A 27,887-nucleotide genomic window follows, 5' to 3' on the forward strand; every position below is an offset into this window, starting at 1 on the left:
CCAGAACCGCTTAATGATAACAAAATTGAGCGAAAAATCAATCAAGCCCTTAACTGTCAACTGAGTTAATTTTGTACAAGAATCCTTAAAAAAAATGTTCTAAGCAAATTGAGTGACTCTGATCATATATACGGAATCTAGAGATAGGCTCCACACAACCAGGTGTGTATATGTTCAAGAAAACTAAGGACACCGACCGGCTACCGACAGTGCATGGCCCACTCCGGCCATCGGATGGCTAATTCGAGCAGTCCAAAAATTCTATTAAAAAAAACGAGTGGGCCTACACGAGAATCAATGACATCCGATGTGTGTAGGTGCTTGATCCAAACATCCCATTTTTTCGTATATATATACAAATTGGGTGTTTGGATCGAACACCTACACACATCCGATGCTGTTGATTCTAGCGTGGGTCCTCTTGTTTTTTTTATAGAATTTTTGGACTGATCGGATTAGTCGTTTAGTGGCCGGAGTGGGTCCTGCGCGCCATCGATAGCTGGTCGGTCTCCCCTTTGGTCGGTGTCCGTAGCGTCCCTTGTATTTGTTGTACACCAAATGGTGCACCCATAGTCGGACTCAGATACTTTCCACATTTTGTTTTCATTTTCGCACTTTCCTTTGTTATATATATGCACTAATTTTTTTCACTCCATCTTTTAGTGAAACTTTTATGGTACAGTACTACTACGTAATTACTCCCTTTCTTTTTCTAAAAATGATTTCCCTTTGTAACTTGGATTCAGAATCATTCAATCACGTGCTCCCCGCGACCTTTGCCAGGACCAGCCAGGTGGGTTAAGTCAATTTGAAGACCAAAAAAAAAAAAAAAGTGTCAGGCCCACTTGGGGTTTTAAGGATGAGACAAAAAACCCTTCTTCTTTTACCCCACTTTTGGGGACCGCTCCAATGCCCCGTGCAACCCATGTCGAGCACACGTGCCCACACAGGGTTGCAAAATACTTCAATCGTAATCCTCGTCAAGTGTTCACATGAGCCCATCATGGCAAAGGAAACGGCTTCTCTGCCACTTTGGAGCTGGACGATTGGGCCAGACCCTTGACTTCCGGGTCCATCCGAAGGATGGGTGAGGCCCTTGGGTCTGTGTCCGTGCGGCTGACTCCTACATCGAGAGTTAGAGTTTGTGCGTGTGTGTTTAAAAGATCCATCTTGGCCCTCCTTAGTCTGCAATTATCTAGATGAGTGGTCAAATAATATTACCCTTTTACACCTCCTCCAAAAAGAAGTAAGTTTTATAAGCTTCCAAAATGTTATGCTCGCGCTATTATTCTCAATCTCTACGTTACGCTCATGTTTTTCATGCTCTCTTGAATTTTAGTATTTGAAATGTGTATCAAAGAAGGTTTTACACTCGTGTGCTCTCATTCAAGCACGCGTATGTGAATTATGCGACTTAGGACTGGACTGCCCCCGCGCAGTCCTGCCAATTTTGTCATCATTTTGAATCAATTTTGAGCATCGAATTCGTTTACAGTACAAAGCTTGTAACGTCCACGAGTCACGTAAAAATTCAAGCCAATCACATACCTAATAATATCTGAGCGGAGCATGTCTATATGGAAACAGAATGAGTTTGGCGCACTTAATCGAAGCTTCAAGAGGATATTTTTCCAATCTATATGTTGTTTAGATCAAATATTATTTTGTAATCCCTCCGTCTCATTTTCATTGTCCATTATTCTCTTTGTCTCTCTTATGTCTTTTGCCAATATCTTTCAGTATGGATCTTGAAAAAAATATGCAATATGGATCTTATTTGATAAATTTCAATTAGTTCTATAATACAAAATTTTCAAAATTATGAAAAACGTTACAGATTGAAAGATATAAGTAATTAAAAAATAGCACGTAATTAAAAAATGAGCAATCAAAATGGGACGGATGGAGTATCTGATTGACACACTTAATCAGCTCATTTAGATGCACAATGGCTTAATCAATTTTTGTTCATGACTTCGCAGAAACAAAATTAATCGAAGTGATTAAACCTTTACCAATATCCAAATGAGCTAATTTATTATAACGAAAAAATATTTTAAACAAATTGAATGACTCCAATCATTTGTATGAAATTCCAAGGTGAGTCCTATATAATTTGGTGTTCGTTTACTACACACAACACATTATGAATACCCAATTTGACGTACATTTGATATATACAATCTAGTGTACATATGATATACCCATAGTTTTTTTATTCCATGAATGCCCTGCATTAATTGTGCTCCATATCCCTTGTTCACAACACATTATGGTGGCGACCTACACTTGCCCGTTCACAACGTTTTTTTATCGGCAAAAGAAAATTTCATTATCGTAATCCTCTTCACAACTTCGCAGCTGTATGTTGTTCCATTGTGCAAGTTAAAATAGGTAGGCGTAAAAACAAATATTGTGAGGAACACATCAAGTGCACACGAAGAACATATTTCATGTGCCAAATGGACAAAATATTATTTAAAACAAAAAGTCACAATTTCTCAGTACTATTTTAGAGGAGAAAGAGCTTTAGAAAAAGAGCAAAAGGGTTTGTGACACGCGTCCCTATTTTCCCAAGGAATGTCATTGTCTTATGGGTTGTATAGCCAGCATTTTTAGACTCTATTTTTATGAGAACAGCCTGCGTTTAGACTGATGTGGCCTATTTTAATGCTCTTCTTAATCGTAATTAATTCCTAATTCGAGATGAGTCACTCATAGTTAGAAGAGATTACTCAAAGCTCCAAAGAAAAAAGGAAAAAAGCACATTAGAGAATGTGTAGAACAAAAGGAGAAAATCATAACTAGGAAAAATCATCTTGATGATAGATCGAAGTACACTTGAACATGGTGATTTTCAACATTTTTTTTTTCCGTTCCACTTATGTTTGCAGTGGAAAGCAAGGAAGTTGCTTAGATGATAAATATTGGTCCATGGAACCCTAGTAGCAAGAGCAATTACACAAGTTTTAGAGAAACAAAATGTCCCTTCTGGGACCAAGAAGACCGATGGACAGACGAGAAGTCCAGCATAATTTTCCAGTCAAGAAAAAGACATGATGCAGAATAGAGTAGGATTTAGTAGGCCAGGATTCAAAAGAGATTATCACACTGTGAGGGCACCACCTATCAAAAATTCTAAGAGGAATTCTTCCTGGCAGGAAAGATGGAATACAAGAAAAAATTACTGTATCAAATTTATATTACTGAACCAGGGACACGAGAGGCGGCAAAGATACATCCAAGGCATATCTTGGGCCGGGCCTTGGTCCGCCCTTGAGTTGAAATGTTAAATCTGGACTCGAGACCTGTAGGTGTTTGGGCTTGGCCCAATGGATGTTTTGGGGTTTTGCCCCTCTGGGTGTTCTCCTGAGTTGGTTTCTTGCTAACCCATGGTTTAGATTTCGAGTGGACAAAGAATAGTTCTTTGCTTAGCTTAGGATTTGCCTTTAAAAAAAAGGGTGTATCTTGAGCGGTCAATCATGAACCACTTATTAAGGTGTATGAAGTTGGAAATGAATGGTTACAGAGGAGTGCAGTTGCTCAAATGTCTCCATTGAGGTCCATGGCCCTTGTCCAAGATCAACTAAAAAGCCTTTTGATAGGTGCGTAAATACGCTTATTTATGCCTCTTAACTTAAGTTTGTCCATGTTCTTTTAGTTCGTTGCTTGGAGTTTGATACCTATTTTCTTGTTCTACGTCTCACCAAGCTGGAGGATGACATTTGGAGCTACATCGAGAAACAAATGATAATGTGATAACGCTAAAATTGGATTGCATAAAAGCTTTATACCTGGTGCAATGTTTGTATGCACTACAGTTTTAGCACCAATAAAAACAATTTTTGTATTAGCAACACCCTTATATTTATAGCCGTTAAATTCCATTGGTAGCAAGTCGGTCTTGACATTCAGAAGAAGCCGAAAGCTGTGGGATTTATCGGTTGCGGGGTTCACATTTGTTATCAAGGCTATAATAATGCTCATGATCAAGCAAAATCAAGCGGTGGAATTTTCATTCCTATGGGGGCCAATCTATTACAGCTTTGGAAGGAAAATAATTGGACTGCCATATCGTTGTGGGGTCCATTTGGGCCCACATTGATAATTCAAAACGCTCATTATTCTAACCATATTTTCTACGGATCTTGAGTTATGAAAAAAGCCTTTATCGATATCGACTTAAGCTGGGAATCCATAAAAAAACATTGTAAGAATAATGAGTAATTTTGAATCATCTACGTGGATCCGAAATGGAACCCTTAAAAAATCAATACATCATTAATCATCTCGCCCTTTTGATGGGCCTTTCTTTTGAAAGAAAAAGAAGATATTGATGGTCCTTCCGACAAATCAAGGCTGAAGGTGCTATTGGCGGGGTTTCTCACTTTCCATATATTCAAATCGAGCACTGACATTATCTTCTCTCCGAAATTAAACAAAACAACTCCCCTGAGAGAGAAAACATGAAGGTCGCAAGAGCCCACCATATTGGTAATTGCGTACTACGATATGAAATTCATTACGAATTCAAAAATGTGATTCATGTTTTAGCCGGTTAAAAAAGAATTAGGAATAATAAAATCCAGACGGAGAAAGTAATATGCATAGTTCACCTATGTACAACTAACCCGTTCAAACTCCATCGGATGTCCTATATTTATTTTCAGAGAATCCCATAATGTAGTCTGGCTTGTAAGATTTGATGTGGACCGCAGACCCGCAATCAGTTTGAATGCACCTCAAAATGGAAACCAAGCAAATATAACACTTAGAATCTGAGAGTAGGGTTGCAAACGAGTCGAGCCGAGCCGAGCTTTACGGTGTTCAAGCTTGTTTATTAAGTTTTTAACGAACATGAGCTCGAGCTCAGTGAAAACTTAACGAGTCGAGCTCGAGCCGAGCAGACCTTGGCTTGACTCGAGCTTGTTCACGAGCCTTAACGAACCAACAAAAAATGTATATATATATATATATATATATATATATATATATATATATACACAAATTATCAAGTGAGGGATCCCTCATTTTAAAAAAATGAGGGACTTTCATTTCCTGATCAAATTTTGAAAATCTGAACCGTTCAATGTGTGCAGAACGTGATTTTAAGGGTCCTCGCGAGAAATCAGCAAAAAAAATGACCGGGAAGGGCTTCATCCGAGCAGTTTTTTTTGAACCGTTAAATGAAAACTGCTCGGATGAAGCCCTTCCCGGTCATTTTTTTTGCTGATTTCTCGCGGGGACCCTTAAAATCACGTTCTGATCACTTTGAGCGGCTCGGATCATCGAAATTCAATCGGGAAGGGGAGTCCCGCATTTTAAAAAAATGCGGGATCCCTTACCGGATCCCGACTGTATATATATATATATATATATATATATATATATATATATATATCCTCGTATAGGCCTAATACAACAAAAAATATTTTGATTGTGAAGGTATATATCTTTCATTTTCCTATGGAGCGGGGGTGTACTGATATGCGTGTGCTTTCGTTTCCCTTGGTTGACTAGAAAGTGAAAACGGAAAGAACAAATTATGAAATAACAATAAAAATCCTAAACTTAAGTATATATACCCCGACTCGCGAGCCAACTCGAGCCGAGCTTATCCTAGCTCGAGCTCGGCTCATTTACAAAATAAGCTGAAAAAATCGGCTCGAGCTTGTTCGTTTAACTTCCGAGCCGAGCTTGAACGAGCCACTAAGGCTTGGTTCATTTGCAGCCCTATCTGAGAGTAACCAACTTAAACGTTAAAGCTCTATAAGCTTCTCCTACGGTGGAATCTCTCCCATAGCCTGCAAATAGCACATGAATGAAAGGTTAATCAGCCTTTTTATAGACATGCAAAAAGTTACATATATTTTGAAAATTTGACACATACAAAATGCTAAACCACGCAGCGCAAGTTCGGTTATCATTCAACTTGTATAAAACACAATCGGTATAAGGGGTGACGCAAGGACGCTGCTTAAATGATAGCTACTGGTGCATGGAACCCTATAAGACCATGTATACCAATGATTTGGTAAAATACTTTGTAAATAGTTCACAATTTTAGTTTAGCTATCACCTTTTTCTTTCACAATTACACTAATATTATCTATTTACCTAACACCAATTAAAATATACATTCTTCCACTATTTTCCTTTTATCTTTATCATTTTCTTTTATCTTTATCATTTTCTTCCCCTGAGTTTCTTCCACCTTGGCAGTGGAGAATCAATTTTTGTGCTCAAAATTGGGTTTTGACCAAACTAATCAGTTTTTGTGCTGAAACTGGGTTTTGATCAAACATGGAAAGAATTTTGTTTCACGGTGATGAGAGAGAGAGAGAGAGAGAGAGAGAGAGAGAGAATATTTTAATACTTACCTTGTAAACAGTTGTTAGGTAGAAGTAGAGAAGAACTGTTCATAAATGGAAAATACCTACTTGTTTGCCTATTCTGTTGCAGCTCTCTTTTGGTGTCTTGAATAGATAAAATAGCTACAAAAGGTGATTTACCTACTCTGGTAAACTTGCTCTAAGCAAGGAATAAAATGTCCCTTTTGGGACTAAGAAGAATAAAGATAGCTGAGAATGTCCAAAATAATTTTCCAGTCAAGAAAACTGACATATGATGCCCATATAGAGTTGAATTTAGTGGGCCGGAATTCTGTTTAAAAGGGGTCAGCAAACTATGAGGGTACCACCTATCAAAAATTCCTAGGGAAGATAGAACTGGCAGTGGCACAACATGCGCGTACCACAAACTCTAAAGGAAGAGAGAACGGGTACAGATTTTTATGCCAACAGAGAGGGTATTTTACAATGAGCTGTGCTACGTGCACAGCAGCTGTGTACAACAGTGGTTTTCTCCCGCCTCGGGTTGTAAAAAGATGATGATTCTGAAGTGATTTTGGGTGTTTTGTTAACGCCTCTAACGATATCAAACGAAACTCATTTTTTACAGAGACCTTAAACGACATATTTTGAACAAAATGAGCGGCTCCGATCATCTTTTTACGACCCAAGGCGGGAGAAAACCGCTGCTGTGCACATAGCTTTTTGGTTTTACAATTTGGAGCAACAATCATTTTACTTCCACACCCACTTATACACCCACACCATAGTTATTGATACCGTTCCGTACCGGCCGGTACGTACCGTTTTGACGAAGAACCGGTACCCTAACCCCCCAATTTCGTTCCTGTCCCAATACCGGTCCTTACTGGTCGGTACCGGATTTTTCGGGAAATACCGGCCGGTATCGGGATATCGAAAATTCCGGCCGAAATTTTGCAGAGTGTTTTTTTTTTTTTTTACGCTACGTTTTTCTTTTTCTGGTCCCAAAAAAACAAAAAAAAAAACGTTTTAGGATTTTTTTCCCAAAAAAATAAAAAAACGTTTTTCAAAATTTTAGCAAAACATGGGCTTAACCAATAGTATGTGCGCGAGGCTTAGATCCTGGATTTGCACCCCCCCTGCGCACGAATAACCCGTGACGCGCACCCAGTTAATTGGTTTCCGAATCAGTTTTTTCAAATTGCCTTCGGCCACGGCACATTTTTCCGAGCGCGCGAGACCTCTTATTGGGTTCTCATTCACAAGTTCACTAGTGTGCAAAGTCATTTAAAGTGGAAAAAAGTTTTGTAACTAAGCAATGTGGGACTAGAGATATTTTATGATGAATTGTATGATATGGGAGATTTTTTTGAATTATAATTATATATAATTATTATATATATTGTAGTGGCGGTAAATCCAAAACGGTACCCGGTACCTGACCGGTATCCGTACGTACTGTACCAGTAGGAAAACCGGTACTCTGTCCGAAACGGTATTCAGAACTATGACCCATACTCACAATAGAGGTGGAGTCCGCACACATTACACATCCAGTGTGTGTGGATCTCACCTCTATTGTGAGTATGAGTGTGTATATGGGTGTGGAGTTAGAATTTTTATTTGGAGCAATCCACAAACTGTAAACAAAGCGAAGTACCGGACTTCAGGTAATTTGGTATCCAACATACAATCAATATTTTAAAGGAAAAAGGTAAAAGAAAAAAAAAGAGTATGACAGAATAATAAAGGACTACAAGGGAAAATCTAATTTCTACACCATGCTCACCATTAAAAAACGTCCAAGCAAGTAAGCTGGTGTATAAATGTTGGTAAAAAAAGTGAGCTAAATTATCCTTCGATATGGCCTGAATGCATGGTCCGTAAGGGGTACAAAAACATACAAAGGAAAACAATGGGACACCGGACACATGTACCAGAAATGCATGCACAAGTACCATGTGAAGTACCAGCCTACGTTTTCAAAAAAAAGTACCAGCTGTTTACACCCATTTTTGGTCAAAAATTAGGAAATAGATTTACGGGTTAAAAGGTAGCCTCGAGGGTCGAGGCCCTAGCCTTGAAAGACCTTACGACCAGTTGCCCACGAATTAGGGCCGGTTCTTAAGAAATGATGGGCCTTCCATATAGGCCTAAATTAGTCAAAGGCCTAAGGCTTGAATCAGTCCACCAGGCCTGAGTATTTCGTCCAGGCCTAACCCAAATCCCTAGAAGTAACAAAGGCCTAAGAAATGGGCTCAAATTGGTAGAAGCCTTGGTTTTCTCACCAGGCTTGGGCTCAGAAGGCTTACATTGGGCAAAGGCCCATGATTTACCAACAAGTTCAGGCCCAATTGATGAAAGGCCCACTGCTTTAAGAGCATCGTTAAAGCCTTTAATGAGCAATTAGGGGGCCTTAAGCTGCTCACAAGTAGCTCAAAGGCCTTAAGCTGCTCACAAGGAGCTCACAAGCAGCTCAAAGGCCTTAAGCTGCTCACAAGCAGCTCAAAGGCCTTAAACTGCTCACAAGCAGCTCAAAGGCCTAGAATATTCCTGATAGGCAGGTCTGGGTAAGCTGCTCACAAGCAGCTCAAGGTCTGAACTGGTGGGACCCCATTCTTCAGCATGAAGCAAGGCTAGAGACAGGTGGCGCACATGCAGCCCTTGGAGCTGTTGGTGAATGATTCATGCAGACCTAAGCAAGCTGCTCACAAGCAGCTCATCTAGGTCTGGTTAATCCTTTGTTTCTGGATCCTTCTTCCGTGAAAGATGAACCTCAGAGGATTTAGAGGGCCCACAAGTATGCAAGGTCCAATAAAATGATAAGAAAGGCCTGGTGAAGTATTGGTCTGCAGCTGTGGTGGGCCCGGAATGGCCTAGCTACTGCAGAAACTGAAATTTTCTTTGCCATTTTTCAAATTTATATGCAGAAAAGAAGGATTTTTCAGGCCTTTGCCCTTTTCTTGGAGTAAAAGGCACGTTTTGTTCAGAGAGTAGCCCCTCATTGGAGCATTTCGAAGCTGCTCAAGCTCAAGCCTCTGTTAGAAGGCCATGTGGCAGCCATGCATTGGAGCATTTTGAAGCAGCTTAAGACCTGTAGCTCCTATAAATCACAGTTCTGAAGGCCTTGGCCAAGGTCCCCGACCATCAAGCCCCCGGCTTATGCAAATTTATGTTTTAATTATCTTTTATCTTTAGGTCCACGACCATCAAAGCCCATGGTTTATCCAAATTTCATTTCATTTATCTTTTAACTATTTTTATCTTTCGGTTCCTGACCAAACAAGCCCACGGCTTATCGTTCAATTACCTATACTTTCTAGAATAGTTTGTACTCAATCTAGCCAAGCCTAGATTTTATTTCATTTCCTTGTAATCAGACTTTGTTAAATCGTTAATAAAGTCCATTTATTTCTGTTTTAGGCCTTGCTCTACCTTTCTGTCCATTTTTCACACGATTAGGAAATTTTAAGTCCTTAGCCCGCAAATGCAAACCACGAACCTCCTCACTGTCTCCACCCTTAGGCCGTGCACTTTCGTCCAATTAGAAGTCAGATTAAGGCTTCCAGGCCTTGATACGAATTTGGGCTGCAATCCAGCCCTGGCACGCCTGCATCAGGCCTAGAACTGCACTACTCGCTGTTCCTAGGCCAATTGTTACTTTTCGGAAACAAACATTGGCACGCCCGGTGGGACCCTAATCGTTTCAAGGGGTATGATCACGCCGATTCATGTCGATTCAATACGTTGAATTGGATATTGAGATTCGGCGTTGTGAAGAAGAAACTAGTTGGCGCTATGATAAGGTCGATGAACTTGAAGATGAGATCAACCGTCTCAACATGGAGAAGTATTGACTCAATCCTACGGATGGTTGGTTTCTCGACGCACAACACTACTACAACGATGCAGTTAGAAGGCTTGAAGACGAAATTGGCAGACTTGAAGATGAGGAATGCCAATTACGCAATGAGGTAGCCTATCTCCTTAATGCTAAGTCACGTGGCTATTCAAGTATCATGCATTCAGGCCTGCCCGGACAGCCTGAATTCCAAAATGGTGGCTTTGGTGATCCTTATACTCAGACCTTTGGAGGCCAAGTTGAGGAAAATATGGGCATTCAGACCTATATCGTTGCATCCAACGAAAAATTCTCGCGGGAGATTTCTCATCCCTTGGATGCATCTTTGCTTAAGATTGAAGAATGTCTAATCAACTGCAACAAGGCCACTATCAACTGCAATAAGGCCATTGACAACTTCGACAAGGCCATTGATAAAGCGATGGCTAAACTCAAGGATAAGTTGTCAACTCCTCCACCACCAGTATCACGGTTTGACACTTTAGGCTCGACTTCAGGCCTGAATGTGTCTAAACAAGCCTCTAACAAGTACACCAGGCCTCCAGGCTTCTCTCAGGCCTCAGCTTCCGAAAGCCCTGCACTCGGGGGGCAAGATTCTCAGTTCAAGCCTTTGAGGATTCCCGACCAGCGGCAAGGCCTGGGTTACAACAGCTTCATGCCTGAACGCAGCAGCGAACATTCAGGAGTTTCTCAAAAACTTCTAGATGAAAAGCCAGTTCCAAGCCTAGAGGAGCCAAACGACAGGCCTGTTTCGACGCAAATGGAGCAAGATCTCAGGCCTGGAATAAGCCAGAACTTGGGAAGTCCAATTATGAGGCAAGATCAGCCCATTTTTTCCTCTCAAGAGCTTTCTGAAGTCTCTGAAGGGCTACCACATCCAGATTCAGTCCTTGGTGATGAGCAGATCATTGATGCAGATCAGGAACGATCCAGGCCTGCCATCAGCTCTATAGACAAGTCTGAATTGCATGTTGCGGTTGTTCTAGAAGAGGAGGAAAGACATGAAGAGGAGGAAAATGGTGACACTCCAAGGCTTGATCATGATTCTTTTGTGATTGGAGATCCCCCTCGTCCCTCGGTTAACGAAGGCCTTTTTGGCATTGTCCGACCTGCCAAAAGGCATTACAAGCGTAGGCCAACTATAGGCCTTAAAGCTTTGGAATCACGCCCACATTGGATTTGTGGGGCACATCAAAAGCGAGTGTTATTCACTTGGCTTACACGAAAACATCGTGGTTGTGGGAAGGGCCAAGTGGAGAAAGCCCTTCAAAGGCCGAACATGAATCTTTAAGATGTTCGGCCAAGGCCTACCAGTCATTGAGTAGGCCTTATTTTTAAGTTTGTACCAGGCCTTTTCTGCAGAGGTGGAGGCCTTTTATTTCATTTAAATAGGCATTTTTGCAAGAAATAAGGCCCTTTAAGCTCTTTCTTTCGGCCTGAGCCCCCTTTTAAGGCCTTTCAACGTATTTCCAGGTCTTGTTGCAAACCTTTCATAGGTTTGGAGCTGCTCTGCAACTGGGACTGAAAATAGGCCTCGTATCGGTGTATGAAGGCCTTTTCCACAAAGATGAAGGCCCTTTGAGTCCTTTAAGTAGGCCTGAATCTTCATTACAAACACTCTAAGTGGAAGTTTAGGCCTTCCAAACATGATTTCAGGCCTGAACGCATAGCCTCTATTGGCGCAAACATGGCTAATAAGAGGCAATGAGCCTTGAGATTCAACTCTAGTATAAGCATGATCATCATCCAATTGCTCTAAATAGCCCTAAAGGATGCAGATTGAGGCCTTCTATATTTAAGAGAGGCCTTTCACAGGCCTGTCCAACAAAAATATGGTTGGCAGACTCATTCCAAGGTCTGAAGTTAGAGAATATTGTCAGAGAGGCCTGAAAGCATGTTTGAAAAATGTCTAATGCCTACTAAGTCCATAGGAAAGGCAATCAAAAGAATACATGCAAAAATAGGAATCGAGGCCAGTTTGGATGCCAAAAAATGGTTTTACTTTTTATACATGCCTTGATCCTTAACGTAAAGAATCAAGGCATGGGGGGGCAATGTTTACACCCATTTTTGGCCAAAAATCGGAAAATGGATTTACGGGTTAAAAGGTAGCCTCGAGGGTCGAGACCCTAGCCTTGAAAGACCTTATGACCAATTGCCCACGAATTAGGGCCGGTTCTTAAGAAATGATGGGCCTTCCATATAGGCCTAAATCAGTCAAAGGCCTAAGGCTTGAATTAGTCCACCAGGCCTGAGTATTTCATCCAGGCCTGAGTATTTCATCCAGGCCTAACCCAAATCCCTAGAAGTAACAAAGGCCTAAGAAATGGGCCCAAATTGGTAGAAGCCTTGGTTTTCTCACCAGGCTTGAGCTCAGAAGGCTTACATTGGGCAAAGGCCCATGATTTACCAACAAGTTCAGGCCTAATTGATGAAAGGCCCACTGCTTTAAGAGCATCGTTAAAGCCTTTAATGAGCAATTAGGGGGCCTTAAGCTGCTCACAAGTAGCTCAAAGGCCTTAAGCTGCTCACAAGCAGCTCACAAGCAGCTCAAAGGCCTTAAGCTGCTCACAAGCAGCTCAAAGGCCTTCAACTGCTCACAAGCAGCTCAAAGGCCTAGAATATTCCTGATAGGCAGGTCTGGGTAAGCTGCTTACAAGTAGCTCAAGGTCTGAACTGGTGGGACCCCATTCTTCAGCATGAAGAAAGGCTAGAGACAGGTGGCGCACATGCAGCCCTTGGAGCTGTTGGTGAATGATTCATGCAGACCTAAGCAAGCTGCTCACAAGCAGCTCATCTAGGTCTGGTTAATTCTTTGTTTCTGGATTCTTCTTCCGTGAAAGATGAACCTCAGAGGATTTAGAGGGCCCACAAGTATGCAAGGTCCAATAAAATGATAAGAAAGGCCTGGTGAAGTATTGGTCTGCAGCTGTGGTGAGCCCGGAATGGCCTAGATACTGCAGAAACTGAAATTTTTTTTGCCCTTTTTCAAATTTATATGCAGAAAAGAAGGATTTTTCAGGCCTTTGCCATTTTCTTGGAGTAAAAGGCACGTTTTGTTCAGAGAGTAGCCCCTCATTGGAGCATTTCGAAGCTGCTCAAGCTCAAGCCTCTGATAGAAGGCCATGTGGCAGCCATGCATTGGAGCATTTTGAAGCAGCTCAAGGCCTGTAGCTTCTATAAATCACAGTTCTGAAGGCCTTGGCCAAGGTCCCCGACCATCAAGCCCCCGGCTTATGCAAATTTATGTTTTAATTATCTTTTATCTTTAGGTCCACGACCATCAAAGCCCATGGTTTATCCAAATTTTTATTTCATTTATCTTTTAACTATTTTTATCTTTCGGTTCCTGACCAAACAAGCCCACGGCTTATCATTCAATTACCTTTACTTTCTAGAATAGTTTGTACTCAATCTAGCCAAGCCTAGATTTTATTTCATTTCCTTGTAATCAGACTTTGTTAAACCGTTAATAAAGTCCATTTATTTCTGTTTTAGGCCTTGCTCTACCTTTTTGTCCATTTTTCACACGATTAGGAAATTTTAAGTCCTTAGCCCGCAAAGGCAAACCACGAACCTCCTCACGGTCTCCACCCTTAGGCCGTGCACTTTCGTCCAATTAGAAGTCAGATTAAGGCTTCCAGGCCTTGATACGAATTTGGGTTGCAATCCAGCCCTGGCACGCCCGCATCAGGCTTAAAACTGCACTACTCGCTATTCCTAGGCCAATTGTTACTTTTCGGAAACAATCACCAGCCTACAGTGTACCAGGTAACAATGCCCAGCATTCGTGGCAATATTACCAAAAGTCGAGTAAAGGTTGAAATAAGATTTTCAGTTTTGGTCAAAGAAAGTTTAGCACAATCCACGAGTCAGACATGGATGCCTTCCCCAAACGTTAATAAGCATAAAGCTGAGATTGAACCCCAAGATTTGGACAACCAAGTAATAGATAAAAATCCCTTTTCTTTTCATAAGTTAGTTTGTTGGTAAATAGGCCAAGCTAACAACCGAAATGGTTCAAATTCACGGATCACAACAATACAAATTACAAACAGCTACCAGCAACATGAAAGTAAGATCTTCGAATTGTTCATAGCTACGGGCTCATATGATAATCTGATTCTGTAGAACTATCTATCTATTCTATTATATAAAGGGAGAGCACCAGTTTGGTGTCTCTCTTTTTTGAAGCTTTGTCACACTTCTGTTTTCCAAAAATACCCATAGAAGTGTGAACAAGTATTTAAAATTCATGGGCAAATATGTAAATTAATATGGCAGTTACCAAACATGTCATCCATAATCACCCCCGCACACATGATCCTCCTCCTCCCCAAACTCACAAGTGTTTGCCCAACTATTATTCAGCAATAAAAATGCAGTAGAATCAAGGAAAGAAATCCAGTAAACAGAATATATCCGGATATTACAAAAAAGAGCTTCATACTGCCATCACCATAAAAAAATAACCCTTACCTACAAGCAAACCCATAATATTCAGGATCCTAAAACCTATGTTCGGTTGACTCGATAACATATTGCAGTTTACCAACAATCCAATCACAGTACAGCCAATATACAAAGGGAAAATGTACCTTGGATTGTAGTAGTTAAAGTCACAGTTCAGGCTGGCAAGAGATGACTTTAACATCATCTTTACACTGATAAACTTTTGCTCGAAAGTTGAGAGTGGAAGAACCAGGACAAGCTATGTCATTGACCTGAAAGGTAATATAATAATAGCGGCGATCGAAAGCCTGAGACATCCTGCCGTTGCCTTAAGGACCTTCTCAAACTGATACTTTGTTTTCTGCAATTTCAAGCAAGTGGTTAAACCAAGTACAAATGAAGCAAAGTTCGGCAATGATCAAAGAGTGGAGGATAGAAGAGTTTTATGAACCAAAAAGAGGCGCTCACATGACCCACAAATACCTTACTTTCGTTGACCTCGTTTAGCGAAGCTTGAAAATTTTTAAATCATCATCAGCCTCTCAGGAACCTTGCCCATGTCAATTGGTCTGACAGGGACACCTGAGGCCCTAGTGTTATAGGGTATATCTCCAACATCAAACCCCTGTAGGTACATTAAGCAAAGCTACGTGATCAGAATTAAAAGGAGAGGGAAATGACAATTCTTTTAGTAAGTGAGAAAAATGATAATGGATACGGAAGGTAAAAAGGGATGTAAGTAGAAAGTGTAAAAGAACTTCATTGGCAGTAAATTTACATAGCCCACTGTCCTTGACTCTCTTTGTGTATTCTTGCATCTGTGACCATGTAAGACAGACGGGAGGGTTGTCCCGAAATTGTTTTAGCTTCCGCATACCAATTTCATGCTGTATTTTCTTCTTTTCATCGTCACTGTCCTTATGCTTTTTTGCTGGTGGCTCCCCTACATAACTTGTGGATCCATCACCCATGTAAATAGTCATGGTGACCCTGTCCTTGTATGCCAATCCCTTAGCATCTTCCTCCTCCCTTATGCGTGCAGCTTCTTCCACAGTCACCTTACGAGCCTGGTGTCTTTCTTCTTCTTCTTCTTCCTTCTCCACCATATTCTTCCATTCAGCATGAAAAACAACCTTTTGTTCTTCCCATTCGCTAATGAATGATGACCCATACCAAAAACAAACAAACAAAAAAAAAATAGGGAAGAAGATGAAACAACTAAAGATAACACCAAGAATTGTACAGTATATAATTAAGGTGGAATAGGAGCGGAAATGATCAATGTGAGTGCAAGTAAAATCTCACTTTTGCAACATTGCTAAACCAAGGTTACCTCCTCCTATACCAAAAGAAAGATAAGATACAGCCGCAGCGAAAATCAATGTTCTTATCGAAGGGTAACGATATTGAATATCATAAAGAATATGGGATACATGCGGTTTTTCTCGAGGTGGAAAGATATTGATATCATTAGGAATATCCGATATGCATACGCGCACATTACAAATTAAGTAAAGAGCAAACTCATCCTATCAGCAACAACCGGAATCCATCATAGTAGTATCAAAATACAGAGAAGACAAAAATAAAATGTTAGGGCTAGTGTTCCATGAAAATGACTCAATTATGTAATTGGGTGATCCTATTTAGGTCGTCTGAGTTGGTTATAAATTGTCGTGGTTTTGCTTATCTCAGTTTCTGGTGAATGTTATGTAAGTAATGGAAGGAGTACCATACGCTCCTAAAAAAGTGAAGGAGATAAAAGGGTAAGCGGGATGGAGATTGGTATTACCGCTTTAGTTTCTCTGCAATCGTTTCAGCCTTGTCGGAAGAGAGAGAGAGAGAGAGAGAAAGAGCCATAAAGCAACATAAAAGACAAAAAAGTGGAAGGTTGGGGTAATACTGACTGCTCGCGGGCGTGAGATTTTTTTAAGAGGACCTGATGAGATTCATGAGAACATGAAATTATAGCGATAGGATCTCCCAGGCCATGAATTAAAAAAATAGGACCGGCCCAGCATTATCCTATCGAATAAGGCCCAAATAGTCTGGGTCATAGACTCATAGGACTAAATTGCCTGGCCCAACCAGGGAAGTAGAACTAATAAGACATTTTGCCCTTGAACTAACAGAAATGATTCGTGCACAGCAAGTTGTGCACAGCAGCTGTGAACAACAGCCTTTTTCTTCCGCCTCGAGTTGCAAAAAAATGATCGGAGCCACTCATTTTGTTCAAAATATATCGTTTAAAGTCTCTGTAAAAAATGAGCTTCGTTCGATATCGTTTGAGGCGTTAACAAAACACCCAAAATCACTTCAGAACTTAGGCTTAAATTTTGAAGTGATTTTGGGTGTTTTGTTAACGCCTCAAACGATATCGAACGAAGCTCATTTTTAACAGAGACCTTAAACGATATATTTTGAACAAAATGAGCGGCTCCGATCATCTTTTTTGCAACCCGAGGCGGAAGAAAAAGGCTGCTGTGCACAGCTGCTGTGCACAGCAGTCTGTGCACGTAGCACAGCTCTTGAACTAACGAGACATACCCCTCGAGTTTTCACCCAAATGCATGAAAAACTAAAACTTCGATAAATTTAAATTTTTTATCCGTCAAACAAGTCACGAAAATGAAAGTATAGCAATCTCAGCCTTTTATTTAGCTGAACACATTAGAATCGTGGGATTTAATCATCGAACTCAACATCAGCCGTTGAAGGCAGGATTGGCTCGATAGGTTCAATTTTCATTTTTCGAGTGTTGGAATGAATAAAATAAACAACGGCTATGTATTTATTGTTTATTGATTTCGTCTTTCGTCTTGTCCTGCAGAAAGACTTGCTTTCTTTTGGCCTTAACTTAAACTTAAAAGGAGAATTTTGTCCTTATTTGAATTTTTTTCGCATTTGTTAGTTTTTCGCCACACTTTTATTGTTTATTGATTGGTCTCGATGAGAGGAATCGAAAAAATAAAATTTCTTTACTTTTACCCAAGTATTTTGAGGAATAACCACTTTTTTACTATTCTCATTTTAAGTTTAAGTTAAGGCCAAAAGTAGGGGTGAGCTAAAAATTCGTTAAACCGCGAATCCAGTCCAAACCAATCCAAACCTAAATGTTTGGTTCGGTTTTTTAATAATATGGTTTGGTCATGGTTTAAAAAATTAAAAACCGCGTTATATGGTTTGGTTTGTGGATTCACGTTTACGATTATGATTCCAAACCGATCCGAATTGTATAATACATAATACATAAAACACACACACATATAATTAAATTATAATTCACCAAATAAATAAGGTCGCCTTAGTCAACTAATTTCTTAATATTTTGATCCTATTAACTCTACCACAATATTTAATTTTTCTTTTCTGCCAAGATAATTTAGACTAAACTTTTATATCTCACAACTAATTCCTAATTTCCTAGATTATTAATCTTGATGTGGAGTGATCATCATAAGTTGGTTGCTACCATATTGCTGCTTCTACCCTTTTACTACCTCATTTAAATTCAATAGTTTTAGGAATTATCTCAGGCCTTTTATTTGGTTAAACTATCTTTAAGATGTTTAGTAGTTGGTATTCTTAGTTGGTTCATTGTAGTGGCTTATCAGTATTTCATTTTCTTAGTTTAAGATTTGAGGCAATTGTTGGTATTCAACTCTTAATTAGTTGATTGAAAATGATAGCTTAGTTCAAATCAAACCATGGTTTAAAACCGAAACCAATCCGTATTTTAATGGTTTAGATTAGTTTGGTTATATACCTTTTGTGGGTTGATTTTGTTCTCCAAATTCATAATCTGTAGATATTAATTTGGTTCATGGTTTACCATAAAACCGAACCAATCCGGACCATGCTCACCCCTAACCAAAAGAATGCCGACGTCCCCTTGGCCCCACATCTCATATCTTTTCCACCGAAACCTAATTAATCTTGTCCAATTCCTCCTTGGCATGGCATCCTCCCTATGTAGTTGAAGACTGATGGGTTTGTGTCTTCTTAGGTTCTAATCTCACGGTGCGCCAAAGAGTAGGTGCGCCAAAGAGTATGTACAACATAGTCGCTTCAAGTTCTATTGACACTGCGCACAAAGCCCTTGCTTAGGCTGCAACCGCGTACTTACTTACTTAGTCACATCAATTGCGGGATTTCAGGCCTTGAAGAAGAGTTTCAATGCAACGGTTATTTTTAATGCCTAACCCACTTCTAATCAGGCCTTTTGGGTTTTCTTGATTCAACTAGGGCCTAGTGCACCTCCAATATTAGGTTTAAGTCACTTTAATCAGGCTCGGAATTGATTCGAAACCTTTACTAGGGCTTGTAACCAATATTCTTTTCCGGAACAATATTAATTTAAAAGCCAATATTCCTTACCGTATGCAAGGCTTCCCATTCGCATTACCATTTTTGACGTGACTTTCTAGGTGCTTGGATTTCTCGTGTCTTGTCAACTTTTAAGGAAAAAATGATTTTCAGGTAAATTCAATTCATTGCTATTTTGTTTGTTTTTTTTTTTTGGAACATTTATTTTGTCACTCTTCAACCTTCATGTATAAAAAATTCGCCATTCAAAAAAAAATAAAAAATCTTCATGTTTAAATGTTTCCATAGGATCTCGTTCCGCTAAGATTCTTATTTTTTAAATATTTATTTCACGTTATACGAGACATGTCATTCTCTCACAATATATCATCTTTAATTAAAAAATAAGTACATTTTAGTCAATGGAACACATCCTAAATCAGCATAAAATATGAAAAAATAGATCAATGTCTTCTCCCGAAAATTATGATTTTATAAAGTAATGAATGGCTCTCAGTTTTATAATTCGATCTCTCTTCCCACTAGGGTTTTCCTCCACATTCTTTTATCATTTACTAATTTGTAGGGAATCCCCACTTTCAAATTCCAAAAACTTTCTCAATTAGTATTTATTTAGAGTGCATCTAAGAACCTCCTTTTATGCTAATGCCTTTTCTGTCTTTCACTAACCAAAAGTGCTACACACACAACGGTTGTGTAAAACACAACACACAACCAATCTCTAGTCGTCCATTGCTGTAATAAATGGTCAGGATTCGCTCAAACTCTTCCACATAAAAATTAAACTTTTCCTTGGAAGAGTTTTTATAAAATCTAGACTGTCCAAATACATCTGGACGGTCAGAATTACATACACAACCAACACAACGGTTATGCAAATAGCATTTTTGTTCACTAACACCCATCTTTCTACCTAACCCGCTCAATCTTCGAAGATATTATGATAAATTTAACTCAAACAATGAGCGAGTTTTTTTTTATAACCAGATGTCCGGTCTGACTTGTGCGCGGCAACTAATTCCAGAGCTTTGAAATTAACGACTGGACAAACCCTCTAGTGACTACATAGTTTGGAATGCTTGACTTTCGTGGGATTCGATCGAACATGCTTTCTCATTGTTGACAAACACTTATTGCTTTATCATTTTCACTTAGCTAAATCTCTTGGGATTTCCTATGAACAGGTTAATTACTTTAATTTTCCAACCTAAATATTGGGCCTGTGATATTTAGGTTGTGCAGTAGCTCGCACCTATATAACTATTTTTAATTTGGTTTCACCTTATAAAAAAATTACTAGTACCATCAAATATTGATTCTTTAAGACCGTACACTAGCTTGTACCTAATTTTAGAAAATTTTAAAAATCACTTGTAGCATTTAGTACTTTTTAGGTACTTTTCCACTGATTTGAACATTTAATCAACTGCTGATTGGCCTCGATTTCGTTACTAATCTCTGATTGCTAGTATAATTAGTACCTTCTTAATTACTCATCAATCATCATTGACGTCAGAGACAACAGCATCATTTGCTACAGGTTCTCCAAGGAAATATTTAGGAATTTTTTTTTTGATAATAATCACACTTTAGTCCCCTATGTGCGAAATCTCAACAAATTTCAGGGGCCGAACAGACTTTGCACCTCATGAGATTTTGCACAAAGGGGATTTCTCTGTGAAATTCATGGACTGGCGTTGGACCATCTAGAAAGGTAAGGGGAGATTCATGTTTCCGATTGGCACAATCAGTTTTGGAGGGATGAAAATAGGATTTATACGAATTACAAGGACTATTTCTCAAACCTTTCCATATTCTATGTATGTTGGAGCCTAATTAATCATGGAAAAATCTTGATTAGAAGCAATGCCTTAAAAAAAAAGGAAAGCAATTAAGGATCCCACAAATGTCTAATCAAGCTCTTAAATAAGGTTTAAAAAATCTGAAAAACATAAGTTTAAAAATAAAGGGTTGCATTAATAGATTTGCATGAGTGGAAGACACAGTGCCCGCGTTGATTCTCTTGTATCATTGCATGTTATTCAATATTATGGAGTGTTTTGTAAAGAGGAAGTACTACTCCAGTGATGTAGTTTGTTTCGTGGAAAATAAAGGAACAAATTTTCTAGGGTAGCATTAAGCTTGGTTGTGAATGGGAGTTTTATTTTTCTCTTTGTGCTTTTCCCCTCACCAATATTTTTAACAATATATTGACCTGGATCGATTCCATGCATTTTAACGAAACTCTGTACACGTGTAAAAGTGAGAGGAATAAACTTTATTACCGAGTCCCCATTATCGTAGCAACAAGGACAGTCACAAAATTTTGTTTTCTTTTATCGATTCAATGCATTTTAACAAAACTTTGTACACGTGTAAAAGTGAGGAATAAACTTTATAACCAAATCCCCATTATCGTAGCAAAAAGGGCAACACAAAAATTAGGAGGGAGCAACCGGCGCCAATAGGTGGAGCTAAGCTAAGCTAACAAGGCCTCACATATGCAAAGCTTTTTCTTTCATTGATTCAATGTATTTTAAAGAAACTCCGGTACATCATAGAATAAAAACGTTACAAATTTACGGTTGATTGTATACATTTATCTAAGTCTATAAAAAAAGTTTTGAATTCAATAGTACTCATGATATTGTGAATCTATGTGGAGGTGTAATGAGATTTTATACAATTTTTTTTTTTTTGGCCAAAAGTTTAGGAAGATTTTATACAATTTAAAGGTAGCATATATACATTATACATCCAAATAAAGAGTATATATTTATTGTGAGATTTCGTGATAATTAATACTTCATTTAAGCATATAAGAAAGCTAGATTCTTTGGCAGATCAAACTTTGAGATAATTAATATTCTGTTGTATTGCTTTTTGAGATTTATATTGCCGCAACTGTGCCCTTCATGTTTGGTAAAACAACTGCAATTTTTATGGTGTCATTGGGGGATAAATTCTATTTATTGTATTTGGTGTCTCCGGACACACATATTTTCTACTATTTTGGTCCTATTTATGGCCTACAAAATCATCATTCCGCAGGCCTATGATGTTTGTAGAAACTTTACAATAAAAAGAGAATACCAAAGGGATAACATTTTAGTTGGGCAAATCTTCTAAAAAACAACTCCATAGATCTACATAGGAGCCACCACTGTTGATTTGAAGATTAGTAAATCATCAATGTTGGGAGTGGATGTATATAATTAAAAACATGAAATGGAAGCAAATCGATTTGTCGTTTTGAACAAATTAACGGTACGCTAAGTTATGGAAAGTCATCGGTTATTTTCTCATATGGGATTCCTGGTGTGCCTGATGACACATCAGGCTGCTATGGTTTGAAACCAGGATTCATCTAGAGTTCAAAAACTTGGTTTAGACCATTCATGTCGTGGAGCTTGTCAAATGATATAATCTTATAATAAAATCATGTTGATCGGACATCACTAACTCAGTGGCCATAGCACACTGTTCTCGAAAAAAGTAAACAATTGACAAGAACAAATTTGAGATTCACTACAAATTAAATTTTAAAATGTGTTTAGAATTGTCCGAGACACATTAGCCTCACCCAGCTATAACCGTACTAGAATCATCAATGCCATTGTTGACACCACATTTTGTCCTAGGGATCGGATCACCGAACAAAAGCATGTATACTGTAATGTTTTGAATTACCTATAAATATAAGTAAACGAAAGTCCAAGAACATGATGAAGTTAAGCCATATTCGATCAAACTTGATTTTTCGGACATGCTCTCTTTGTCAAGATCTACAACTTCAATGATTCAGTTTGTATTTTTAGGCTCCAGATGAACATCGTTTGGCAGGCACAACTCTCCTTAGGGGCACAGTAGTCCCCCAATCTGTTTTAAATCATTTTATCTTTCAATGTTAGCCATATGCACTATCTATTGACCTAGATTTTTTTTTTTTCGAAAGGCGAACAAAAAAACAAATTTTATTGATCTGAAAAAGGTTTACAAAACAAGCCCTTGTTTGCTTTTGCCGAGCAAAAAAAAACAAAACAAAAAAAACACCCAATGGGCCTAGGCCAGTACACCTAAAGGGTCCTACTGACTTGGTTTGGTGATTTTACAAACCGGGCCTAAAGGGAAGTGTCGTTGGACGTTTCTTTGGTTGAGTATTGAGAAACGGATTTTCGTAAATCTTTGAGATGAATACAAAGATTAAAAAGGACCCACAGCATAACGACATCACAATAAAAAATGACCCAAAAATGTTGGCACCTATATACACACTCTGACAATCATGTGCCATTCCATAAAGAAAGCAAAAGACAATCATGTGCCATCCAGGATTCAAAGGAAACTCCGCAAGGGACTCTACCCGGCCAAAACCAAAAAACCTACCACCGCTAACTAAGTCAACATTTATATGATACTAAATAACCAATTAAGCTCTGTCTAGCTTTGGCAACATTTCCTACAATATTGCATGTCAAAAAGTGCACTTTTGGCAGAGCATATGCTCCTAAAATATTACTAGTATTCACTTTCGCTTAGTTAAAACTTAAAACCACCCAACAGGGTTCTTATGTTTCACCAAATTGCAGGACATTTCTAATAATGTTTCCACTTTCACTTTTTTTTTTTTTTCACATTCCCCACTCAGTGGGCCCACTAGTTTGATCATTTTACTTATCTTCTTTTTCGATTCGATCTCCAAAACACTGCAATTTTTTTTTTCCCCTTGACATTCTCCCGATCGAGAACATAAAAAGGGTAAAGGTTCTTGTATTATTTTAATGCATGCATAATTCATAACACTTTTTTTATACTAAATTAGTAAAAATAGAAAAAGAAGAAAAGTGTTACTAAGCTGTTGTTGTTGGTGTACTCCCTTATACGTCGATGGGAATGAAATTGGATGCATCAATCGACCGACTTTTTGAATGCTTTTGCTCAACTTGTTTCACTGCCAAGTTTAGACCTGACATGACTAATTAAGTTGGTTTAACGACTTCCGTCGTCAATAACATTTCAATATATTCTTGATGGACACTCACTATTCTTGATACGCTTATACTCTATTACCACTAGATATAAAACTAAGAACCCTTTTTTTTCGTGCATATATTTTTATCCTTGCTCGCGGTACAAGTGGAAACAATTTTGAAAGAGTAGTATTTTGTAATATAAGCATAACTTTTGATCAATGTATGGATGTGACAAGATAATTAATCCAATGAATGGCTTTTGCAAGCTTTTCATGATCTTAATTACATTTTTCATAACATATTCAAAAGTATAAGACCTTCTATTAGAGGTATCATTGGAACAAATAATTTAGATAAAGTAAACATAAAAGGGGAGGTAGCCATAGTAGCATCGAAACGCCAAAGTAACACAATTATAACTTAGAAAGGCTAGAGATGCCAAAATAATTGTTTGAACCATGTATGACACGTGTCAAGCCCATGGGAGCACAATTGAATAATGGGCACTAAATTTTCATAAATCCATACAAATTACAATTAATTAGTAATCGTGTGACAAGTTTTACCGGGGAACAATGCTACAATATAAATTCGGTCTTCCTATTATCAACCAACTGGGCTGACAGTAAGTACATAAGGAAAAAAAAAACACGTTTTCCTGTATATTTTTTTACACCTTTAAATACATATTCACACACTTGTTATTATTAGTCTATTGGGCTGATTCAACAGTCTTATTTTTTTAAGCATTTACAACATTAGTTCAGTGCTGATATAAACATCTATTAATTGTTGTCTATACTAATTATTAAAAGTGAAAGTTTCATGGGTCGGGCCGGGGCAAGGTGTGGCGGCGTTGATCAGTGAGGTGGTGGCAGCAAGGTGTTGTTACGGCGGGCCGCCTTGGTCCTCGCCTCTTTGGAACCCATCTCCACTCGTTCTGCCTCCACTTACCTCCGTTTCTTCTCTCAATCCGGCACCGATGGAGCTCGATCTGGCAATAACGAGCGTGGAGCAAGGTTGGCTTCGCTCATGAGTTTCCAACGATCTGTCTCCAGATCCGGCGCCGGGGTTTGTTTTTGGTTGTGTTTTCTTTTCTTTTCTTTTGGTAGAAGAACGATTCATAAAACAATGATTAAGAGTTCACAATTCTAGGGTATGCAATCCCAACTAAATCCGTATGAAATAAACTAGAAATACAACTATGCGTATAAGGGTAGATATGAAAATTTTTCATCAAAATCGGAGCGTCATTTGCCAATGCATCTGCATAGCGATTAGCTTTACGATAGACGTGCTTGATGGAGACCACGTCAAGTTCTTGCATCATGGATTTGCAATCAAATAAGATGTTGCCAAATGGATGATTAACCATAGTTTGATCCGAGATAAGTTGAATAACGGCTAACATATGCATCAACTTCAATTTCTAGCCGGCGTAAGTTATTTTCCTTAGCCAGCACCAAACCATCTCTCATGGCCCAGATCTCTGCTAACAAGCTGGAGCTAGCAACCATGTTATTTTTCTTTGTATTCTGCTTTATCCCACTACAAGAAAAATGAAATTGGTGATGAAAAAGTGGCGACGAAATTTAATTTCGTCACTAAATGAGTATATTTGGCGACGAAAAAATAAATTCGTCACTGTTTTAACAACTTCCGTGACAAAATAATTTTGTCACCAATTATACTTGTTTAGCGACGAAAAAAATATTTTCGTCACCGAGAGCTTAAAATAGGTGACAAAATTATTTTTCGTCACCAAAGATAATCATTTGGCAACAAAATATATTTTGTCGCCAAATGAGACCAATTTAGTAACGAAATATTTTTTTTGTCACCAAATGCTTAACTTTGGTGACGAAAAATAATTTCGTCACCAATTTAACGCTCTCAGTGACGAAAAATATATTTCGTCGTTAAATGGGTACCTTTCGTGACGAAATTTATGAATTGCGCTTTGTCACTAAATATATTTCGGACATAACTCTTTACTAACTACTCCGATTGAGATAATTCAAATTGGATTTGAACAATAACTCGATTGCCTACAATTTTCATGTTTATCAAAATTGCTAATTTTAATGTTTAAAGGTTCAAAATTACATTCGAAATATATTTTCATGTTAAACATATATGTTATATATTAGATATTTCAAATATTTATTGAAAAATGTGTGTGGTGCAGTAGGAGCAAGAAAGAAGGATCTTTTTCCCATATGAAAACATCTTTTGCAACGAAATTTTTTGTCACCAAGGGCTCGTTTGGATGAGGTATTAGGTTTGGAGGTATTATGTAAGAAGGGGGGATTGGATAGTAGGGGGTATTAGTTAATAAGGGATGGCCCACATTGATGTGATGTTTATGAAGGGGGGATTAAATAGTGATTGGTTTGGATGAAGTATTAGAAAGGGGGGATAAAATAGTACGTAGTTTGGATGGAGGATAAATAGGGGGTATTAGGGAGGGTGGATAACGTAAAAAGCTGTCAAATGACTATTTTACCCTTGTGCAGACCCAAACTTAAATATGTATTACTTTATATGTATAATTACAAATTTAATTAATCTTTCAAACTTAGCCGTAATATTTATTTTTATTAACAAATGTACTAATTTAATAATATTACAAAATGAAAAGTCAATTTTACTTTGGAAAAATTGGTGTTTTTTATAATAAAAAATCTGATTATTTTTATTTTGTTGAAAAAATACATTGTTTGGTAGTAAAAAATGTGTCCAACAATTTTGTTAGTTGAATTCACATGTGCCGAACATATTTATTTGGTGAAAATGTGCCTAACTAATATAATAATTATATAAAATAAATAAAATAATGTCATATCGTATTCAGTAATGTTTAATAAAAATACATAATAATGGCTAACATAGGAAATGTTATCATTTTTTGAAAATGATTAATAAAACTGAATTTTTTAGAATTTTTTAAAAAACCAAAATTTATAAAATGAATGGGGAGTAGATGGTAGTTGGAAACATGTGGGTGTTAGTTGAATTCATGTGAGGAGTAGGTTCAACAAATTATTGCCTCCAAATTTTCTATAAATAGCACTTGGTTATTTTCCATATCGCATCCCACATCTCATCTTCATTTCCTAAATTCGTAATTTTGTTTTTTTCATCATTTCAATGGCACGTCGGGCTTGGAGCGAGGAGGAGGAGGATACATTGTTAACAAACCTTACGAGCCTTGTCGATCAGGGGGTTTGGCGAACCGACAACGGAGGGTTCAAACCTTCCTACTTGAGAGTTCTTACAAATGAGATGCGAGTTTCTTTCCCTCAAGCAGGTATAAACGAAATTCATATTGAAGCAAAGATCAACAAATGGAAGAGTGATTATCGCATACTGGACGCTATGCTTAGGCGTCCTGGGTTCGGGTGGAATCCAAATGAAAACAAACTAATGGTGGGAAATGAAATTTGGAATGAATTTGTCCAAGTAAGTATTCTTAAATTTATTTTTAATTTTGTAAGAAGTATTGGTTTGTAAATTTTGATAATGTTTTCCTACCATTTATATGTAGGATCACCGACATCAGAGACATTTCTGGGACAACCAATTTCCCCATTTTAATCGATGGGCCTATTGCTTTGTTTCTGATGAGAACTAGAAGTTCGAAGTTTAAGGCGGGCATTGGAAGAATAAATTGAAAGTTGTGATAATAAATGGATTGACAAATAAATTTGCAGCCTTCCTAATGTATCTGAAGTATTTAATTTTATGTATGTGTTGTGAAATGAATGGATTTGCCCTTTCGTGGGTTCCTAATTTGTTTTATGTATGTGTGTGAGCGTGCATTTCTGTTGGTCTTTGTATTGTAGCATTATTTTCAAGTGAATATGCGAACTACAGAAACATGACTAGTTTTCTATACATTAATTATGAATTGAATATCCAAACCAATATTTAATGAAGTGA

At 38.2% G+C, this 27,887-nt stretch overlaps 1 protein-coding gene across 1 annotated transcript; it reads left to right on the plus strand.

The window, feature by feature from the left end:
- Positions 1-27,030: 27,030 nt before the first annotated feature.
- On the plus strand, positions 27,031-27,733 carry LOC131302307 (uncharacterized). The gene is made up of 2 exons (XM_058328871.1): positions 27,031-27,407; positions 27,493-27,733. The coding sequence occupies exons 1-2, from the start codon at positions 27,096-27,098 to the stop codon at positions 27,577-27,579; spliced, it is 399 nt and encodes a 132-aa protein (XP_058184854.1). The 5' UTR covers positions 27,031-27,095; the 3' UTR covers positions 27,580-27,733.
- Positions 27,734-27,887: the final 154 nt, after the last annotated feature.

Source organism: Rhododendron vialii, chromosome 1a, assembly GCF_030253575.1.
Source record: "Rhododendron vialii isolate Sample 1 chromosome 1a, ASM3025357v1".
Lineage (NCBI taxonomy): Eukaryota > Viridiplantae > Streptophyta > Magnoliopsida > Ericales > Ericaceae > Rhododendron > Rhododendron vialii.